This window comes from Pezoporus flaviventris, unplaced genomic scaffold (genome assembly GCF_033815535.1).
Source record: "Pezoporus flaviventris isolate CSIRO_AGI_PZ_B2104156 unplaced genomic scaffold, CSIRO_AGI_Pfla_v1 ptg000179l, whole genome shotgun sequence".
NCBI classification, from domain to species: Eukaryota; Metazoa; Chordata; class Aves; order Psittaciformes; family Psittacidae; genus Pezoporus; species Pezoporus flaviventris.
The window spans coordinates 506,321-514,129 of record NW_026892727.1 but is presented as its reverse complement, the minus strand read 5'-3'; the positions used below and the strand labels follow the sequence as shown (position 1 = coordinate 514,129).

General features: G+C 44.9%; 2 protein-coding genes across 2 annotated transcripts; one reads left to right on the top strand and one right to left on the bottom strand.

The window, feature by feature from the left end:
* Positions 1–490: 490 nt before the first annotated feature.
* LOC133262030 (olfactory receptor 5T17-like) lies at positions 491–1,420 on the top strand. Its single transcript, XM_061440901.1, has one exon. It carries the CDS (start codon positions 491–493, stop codon positions 1,418–1,420), a length of 930 nt encoding a protein of 309 aa, XP_061296885.1.
* A 5,271-nt stretch (positions 1,421–6,691) lies between these two features.
* LOC133262029 (olfactory receptor 8U3-like) lies at positions 6,692–7,651 on the bottom strand. Its single transcript, XM_061440900.1, has one exon. It carries the CDS (start codon positions 7,649–7,651, stop codon positions 6,692–6,694), a length of 960 nt encoding a protein of 319 aa, XP_061296884.1.
* Positions 7,652–7,809: the final 158 nt, after the last annotated feature.

Here is a 7,809-nt window from a genome sequence, read left to right as displayed (position 1 = left end):
AGAATCACAGACTGGTTTGGGTTGGAAAGCACCTGAAGTTCAGCTAGTTCCAACCTCTCAGGCTTGGGCAGGGACATCTCACACTAGACCGTGTCACCTCTAAAAAGACATGGTCTAGTGTGAGATTTTCATTATTGATGTCACTAATTCATTACAGGAAGCGCTGAACCCCTTCTTTTACACTTTCTTTGTTAGAACTTGGGAGGGTTACCCTGGAATGTGATATATACCATGAGTATACATCAGGGAGATGTGTATTAGAATGAATGGAATAGGGAACACTTGGCAGAGTGACTGCTACCAGAATAAAATGTGCATTGCTTTGCTAAACTGTTTTTTGATGAATGTTGATGCAAATGGAGCAGATCTCTGATAAGGAGAGGGTTTGCTATCCAAACCCTGGGGATTGATGGGCTTTTTAGGTGCTGAGTGTCTCCATTAACTGTTTATTATGGCTCTATGAATACAACTTACAGTGCTTTAGGAGAAGATGGCTGAGGAAAACCAAACCAAGCAAGTGACAGAGCTGACTCTTGTGGGACTGACGGACAACCCGCAACTGCAAGCGTCTTTGTTCATCCTGTTCCTCCTCATTTACTTCATCACGCTGGTGGGGAACCTGGGCATGGTTGTGCTCATCAGGAGCAGCGCTCAGCTGCAGTCCCCCATGTACTTTTTCCTTAGCAACTTATCTCTCCTCGATGCTTGCTACTCATCAGTGGTGGCACCGAGGACGTTAATGAACTTTCTGATGGAGAAGCAAACGATCTCTGTCATCGGCTGTGCAACCCAGCTTTACTTCTTCATAGCCTTTGGCACCACCGAGTGCTTCCTCCTGGCTGCGATGGCGTACGACCGCTACATGGCCATCTGCAAGCCCTTGCTGTACTTGTCCATCATGTCCCAGCGGTTCTGCATGCCGCTGGTGGCCAGTTCCTATGTGCTTGGCCTGCTGCACTCCTGGGTGCACACAGAGTTCACCTTCAGCCTGCCTTTATGCCAGCCAGCCAAGGTCAACCACTTCTACTGTGAAATCACGCCTGTTCTGGCCCTCTCCTGCTCTGACACACATGTCAATAGGTGTCTGATACTTGTCCTTGGTGGGCTGGTGGAGATGGTGACCATCTTGGCCATCCTGGTCTCCTACGCTTTCATCCTCGCTGCTGTCTCAAGGATCAGCTCTGCTCGGGGCCGGTACAAAGCCTTCTCCACGTGCACCTCTCACCTGGCTGGAGTCACCATCTTCCACGGGTCCATCCTCGCCCTGAACTTCGGACTAGGGTCTGGCAGCAGCCTGAGCACGGATAAGGTCTTTGCTGTGTTCTACTCGCTGGTGGTGCCCATGCTGAACCCCCTGATCTACAGCCTCAGGAACAGGGAGGTGAAGAACGCCCTGAGGGACTTTGTCAGGTGGAAGTAGCTTTGGCACGATGTTTAGTTGCTGGTTTTGTGACAAAGGTCTCCAGAGCTTCAGTTGACACCAAGGACTTTTGTTTCCCCACCGTATTCCTTCGCCTTAAAGATCTGGTTTGGAGCCATTTCCAAGTCTGTCTTTCTTCCTATGACTGGCTTGTGCACAACACCACAATCTGATTTATCTGCTCTATTTTATTGCCTTTATTTTTTTCCCCCTCTTTTTTTGTCTTCTGAGATGGGCACTGAACATTAGTTCTGGGCTCCTTGATAGCCCTGTGAAAATGCTCTTCCACAGCCATCAGCATCTCCCAGTTGATGGCTTAAAACCTGCCTCTTCTCATTTTCAGGGTCTTTCTCCCCTATCATTAAAGGGCAATGATTTTTTTCTGTACAAGTGCAGGAAATGAAATCAAAATAATGAATGAAGTACTTTTAAGAGAAAAACTGGCATTAACCTCACCTAATTAGGCACTGCTCTGAGATCTCTATCTTCTCTATTATCTATGGATAAAGCTAGATATGGTATCTAAAGATGAGATTTGTTAACTAATTGTTAGGTAGATAAGGCTGTTGAATAATATCGTCTTTAATGCTCATTTCAATGTAGGCCAGGTTTTGAATCATCTCCAAAGAATCCAATATTCTCCTCCAAAATATTCAGGCTGGTCTAACAGCACCTGCAGAACAGGGTAAAGAGGCCCATGTCCAGCTCTTCCTGCCAAAAGGTGCTTTCTTTTTGAGGTATCAGAAGCACTTAATGAGAAGACCTCTGTCATGTATTTGATGTGAGAAGTTTGTGTCTACAGCCAGGGCTTTCTGCTTTTTGTAGATCCCTTCTCTGCAAAGATTGAAGCAGAATCATGCAATGAAGCTCTCAGTATAAAATGTATTTCCAAAACCTCAAGCCTGTTTCTTATATTGCTGGAATTTACAATTGTGCCTCCCCTGCACGTTAGACTGAGGTTCCTATTGCCAGTTCACTGAGTTGGATCCACCACACACAGGACTATGGCATTCAAGACTTCCCTTGGAAAGGTAGCACCAAGTGTGGGTAAACCTTTGACCATTTCAGTTGTCTCTGCTTTGGAAACTTTCTTAAACCCAAGAGGAAATAAGGACACCAGAGTGGGGTAATTCATCAGACAGTGATGAGCCCTCCACATGACACTGCTCATCTAGACTCCTGTTTCCACCAAAGCTCGCATCAGATGATATTTTGAGGTCCAGCCTGGGCTTTCTGTGGCTCTATGATTCTATATGTATAGTCTAAGCCAAAATATCCAACAAAATGGTAGAAAACAAGGTGTGGTGAAGGTTTTAAAGGAAACTGTCCGATATCAAAGGTCTCTGTCCTGCCAAGTTCTTAATGACATCAAGCATTTAATGACATCAGTTCTGGCTTCTTCACTGACTGCAAGTAGGAGCCATGTTCCCCCACATGTAAGACAATGTGTTCTCTTAATACTGTTGTTTTTCAGAGCACATAAGCAGTGTGTTCATTATAAACATACTTTCCAAATAGAAGTTAATTCCTACTCACATCAGCTAAAGGATTTTTCCCCGATCAGTGTGTTTTGGCTTCTTTGAGACCCAGATAGTTCTCAATTAACATTGATTCTGTGTTCAGGATTGTCTTTCATCAACAGAAACTTCCCACAGGCTTAATTCTTATATGAAATCCACTGTTTGGTGTTTCCCAGTGCGCTTGAGCATGAGCTGGGCATGGACATGGGATGTGGGTGCTGATCTCGAGCTGGAATTCCATTTCTCTCACCATTTAGGTAAAAGGTCATGTCAAATGAGTATAAAATACCCCTTAAAATGAATGGGAGGAGACCTGATGTGCCCAAATTTTCCTTTACACTGGGTGGTCTCAGCACAGTTCATCATCCTGTGTTATGAATGATATTGTCTACAATTTTTTCCTTTATGTATAATCTATTGTAAAGCTGCAGCCTGGGGAGGGATTTGCCCTGATAGTCAAAAGTGCAACTTGAGAGCTTGATTCCCACCAACTTCTTCTCTTTGAAAGGCACAAACAAACGCTATGAATCTTTTGGAAACTTTTCTCCGACTCTTTTTCAGCAAGCAAATGTAAAACTACACTTCCTCTTCCCTCCCACCCCAGCAGCTTTAATAAAGAGCTCACAGGTAAGAGTGAGGAATTTTACTGGAGCAGAGAACAAGGTCAACAATCTTGTAAGAAAAATAGATAATTATGAGTGACAAAAGTTATAAATGCATAAAGCTGATTGGTGTTTCCTGTGAGGAAAAGGAGCCTGGGATAATTGAGGGTAATTTCTCCTTACAGACTGGTGCCTACAAACTGAATTGAAGTTTGAGGTTCCTTCTCCTCTTGATTTCCTTCCAAGGAGCATGTGATGGCTGGGTCTCTCTCTCATTACATACTGTCATTGACTTCTGTGCAGGATCTGTGGAAGAACATAAAGTCATGTGGATTAGTGAAAATCTCATTGTTTTAGTGCATCACAGTCTTCCTCAGTTAAGATGAACTGTTCAGGTCCTGCATGACAGAGCTCCTTTGTGTAGCCAGTGGTTGAAGAACCTCCTTGTGCACTTGACCAGAGCCGTCTTCACGTCCTTGTTCCTCAGGCTGCAGATGAATGGGTTGAGCATGGAGGTGATCATGGTGTAGAAGATGGAGGCCACCTTATCCAGTCTCCTGTGGCTGGATAGCAGTTGTAGGTACATGAAAAACGTTGTATCATAGAATAAGTCAACAACCATCAAATGGGAGGTGCAGGTGTGGAAGGCTCTGGCCCTGCTCTGTGCTGAGCACATCCTTTATGTGGAATCCTTCGATTAAGACCTGCTGAGCTGGTGACTCTGGGCTTCCACTGTATTCAAGGATGAGAAATGGGCATTTTGAGGCAATGATCAATTATCCCAGGGTGAAGTAACAGGCCTTTATCCCCCTGAGCAGCCTCAGCTGGGGCTCCATCCCCACCCTCTGCCCATTTGTCCCCCTTCTCTATTTAATCTCAGCCCAGGGAGGTTGAACTTCATAAGAGGAGTTCTGGTTCCCAGTTTGGCAGGAGGTGTGCACACCTGTGGAATCCTTTGATGAAGACCTAGGTTTGCTCATAGGCTTTCCTAGCAATTGCTGGACCTGACTTGGCCTGCTCTCATACCTATCTTGTCATCACCAACTTGCCTGATGATTTGGAGTCTTGGCTGAACTTGGCCCAGGTCTCTGTTCCTGCCCTGCTTCACTTGCTCAGGTACTGTGGGGTGGTCCCTGCACCCCATGGTGTTCCCCTTTGGCTCTGTTTCAAGAGATTAAAGACAGAAACCCCTGTGGTACTGGCCAGGTTTCTGCAAACCGTCCTTGGGTGGCATGGTTTAGCGTGAGGTGCCCATGGTAAGGGGGTTGGAACTGGATGATCTTAAGGTCCTTTCCAACCCTGACTATTCTATGATTCTATGAAATTAGAACCTTTCTCTGGCTGCATCCAACAGCCCAGCCAGGTCTCACTGCTCTGGCACACGCTCTCCATTCAGACCATGTCCCTGCATGGGCAAATTAGGAGATAGTCTTCTCAGTGAGGAAAATAGAGTAATCAACTGAGCATTCTATTCAGTGTTATTCTCTGGTCATTAGTATCTCCTCCACTTCAAAATATGATATTAGAATTATGGTCTTTAGTAGATAGGCAGCACTTTTATGTGGAAATGGGTTTCAAGTCTTAGTAAAGACTCTTTGATCTTTCCAGCTTCAATGTTTCTTTGCTTTGAAGATGCTGAGGTGCCATCTCTAAGAAATGCTCTTTCTCAGTAACTTCAGGACAGTTTCCGATCTTGTTCTATTCTGTCTCCCAGAAGACAGCTCATCTCAAAGGTTGAGGAATTAACAGCTCCAGATTTTTAACTTACAAAATCACTAAGGAAATTTTTCAGCTAAAGCTGAAGGGGAGAGGAAACAAGATTGGCATAGGTGATGTGCCCAGTGAGGCTGCTGGCATCGTATCCCAACCATCTAAGATAGAAAGTAATAACCGGTAAAGACAGGAGTCTGGTAGATGCAGCCAAACATTGACACCCAACACCCTATAGAACTGAACAGAGAAAAAAAGGAGACTTGGAGGATTTACTTCTCTGAAGCTCTGATTTATAAAGCAAGCCAGGAGGTGAGAAAATCATTTTTTTTTTCTCAAGATAGAGATGATTCTGTGCAGTGCAGTCATGCAGATCCATACATTGAGTCCAAGTGGAAATGTCATGGGAATTCTAAATACAACTGGCTCTGTCAGCTTCCTTTGATCTCGCTGCCTCCCCAAAGGGCCCATATGCTTGTGCAAAGGAAACCGGAGGTAGCAGTAAAAAGATTAGAAAGTAAGAAATCACTTTCTTGGGGAAAAATAGAAACAGCAACAGTATGAATTTATAAAATGACCTTAAATACTGGAGTCCAGTGGGAAAATCAGTGGGAAAAAACCCCTATACAGTTATATCCAGTGTAGATGCCAGGTATGTTTTCCCCAGGGCTGATCAAAAGCCAGCATATCCCCATAGCCAAACACTGCAGCAGGCTTCGAATAAATCCCTCTTGCTGAAGGATCACTGCTACCACCTTCCATTTGGACAGTACCCTCCCAGTCAGCTGTCTTTAGGAAATATCTAAAAGGGTGCTCAGGCATTGGAATAGGCTGCCCAGGGCAGAGCTGGGGTCACCATTCCTACAAGAGTCCTAAACCATGTAGACAAGGACCTTAGTACCATGGGTCAGTGGTGGCCTTGGCAGTGCTGGGGAATGGTTGGACTGGATGATCTTAAAGGTCTTTTCCAACCTGAACAATTCTGTGATTCTCTAAGTCTATATGTGTCACTTTATTTGTAATACCAGTTTTATACATTTTATTTGTATTCCTCTGTCACACATATATATATTTACACACATAAACACATATTACACATATTGGAGCTGAGGGACAAGGTCAAGAATCTTGCAAGAAAAGTGGATATTTATCAGTGACAAAAGTGAGAATTGAATAAAGCTGATTGGTGTTTCCTGTGAGGAAAAAGAAGCCTGGGATAATTCAAGGTAATCTCTTCCTACACGCTGGTGGCTGAGAAGTGAAATGAAGTTTGAGGTTCCTGCTCCTCTTGGTTTCCTTCCAAGGAAGATGTGATGGGGTTTCTATTTCTCATTAAATACTCTGACTATTGTGCAGGAACTGTGAAAGAACCTACATAAAGTCATGAGGATTAGTGGAAAATCCCATTAGTTTAGGCGTTCTCACTTGATGTAGAGTATTCATGTCCTGCATGATACAAGTCTTGCATGTTGCCAGTGGTTGAACAACTTCCTCCCGCACTTCAGCAGAGCCCCGTTCACCTCCTTGTTCCTCAGGGTGTAGATGAAGGGGTTGAGCGTTGGGGTGACCACGGTGTAGAAGACGGAGGCCACCTTATCCAGGCTCCCATGGCTAGAAGAAGGTTGTAGGTACATGAAGAATCCTGTCCCAAAGAGTATAGAAACAGCCATCAAATGGGAGGCACAGGTGTGGAAGGCTCTGGCCCTGCTCTGTGCTGAGCACATCCTCAGCACGGTGCGGATGATAGAGATGTAGGAGAGTAAAATGACCATGCTCGTGCCCACTACGTTGATGGTGACGAAGGCAAAGATGAGCATCTCGCTGCTGTGGGTGTCGGAGCACACGAGCTTTACTACAGGAACTTTGTCGCAGAAGAAGTGGTCAATGCGGTTGGGACCACAGAAGGAACCTCCAAACACGCACCATGTGTAGACGATGGCACTGAGGAAGGCGAATAGGTAGGATGATGCTACCAGCTGCCAGCAGACATGACTGGAGATGGTGGTCACATAAAGCAGGGGCTGGCAGATAGCAACGTGCCGGTCGTAGGCCATCATGGCCAGGAGGTGACACTCAATAGTGACAAAGAAAGCAAAGGTGAGGAACTGCATCATGCAGGCAGTGAAAGAAATGGTTTTGTCCTCTGATAACAGATCTGCCAGCATCCTGGGGGAGATGACTGTGGAATAGCAGATGTCAGTGAAGGCAAAATGGGTGAGGAAGAAATACATGGGGGTATGGAGGCTGGGAGACACCTGAACCAAGATGATAATGCCAAAGTTCCCCACCAAAGTGACAATGTAAATCAATAGAAACAAGACAAAAAGAGGGGTCTGCGCATATGGGCTGTCTGTAATTCCCAACAGGATGAATTTAGTCTGCGTGTGATTTCCTCTCATGACCAGGTGTTACCTACCAAGGCAAAAGGAAGGAAAAACATCAAAATCATTGCAAACAGAAATTCACTTTTGGACCATATTTAACTACAATCGATCACCAGTTTAACTGCCATGTTTTGGTGGAATTAATATTTTGTATTGTATTTTTTAAACCAAAA

Excerpts from the sequence above, each read along its gene's own strand:
- LOC133262030 (XM_061440901.1), top strand. The coding sequence starts at position 491 with ATGGCTGAGGAAAACCAAACCAAGCAAGTGACAGAGCTGACTCTTGTG.
- LOC133262029 (XM_061440900.1), bottom strand. The coding sequence starts at position 7,651 with ATGAGAGGAAATCACACGCAGACTAAATTCATCCTGTTGGGAATTACA.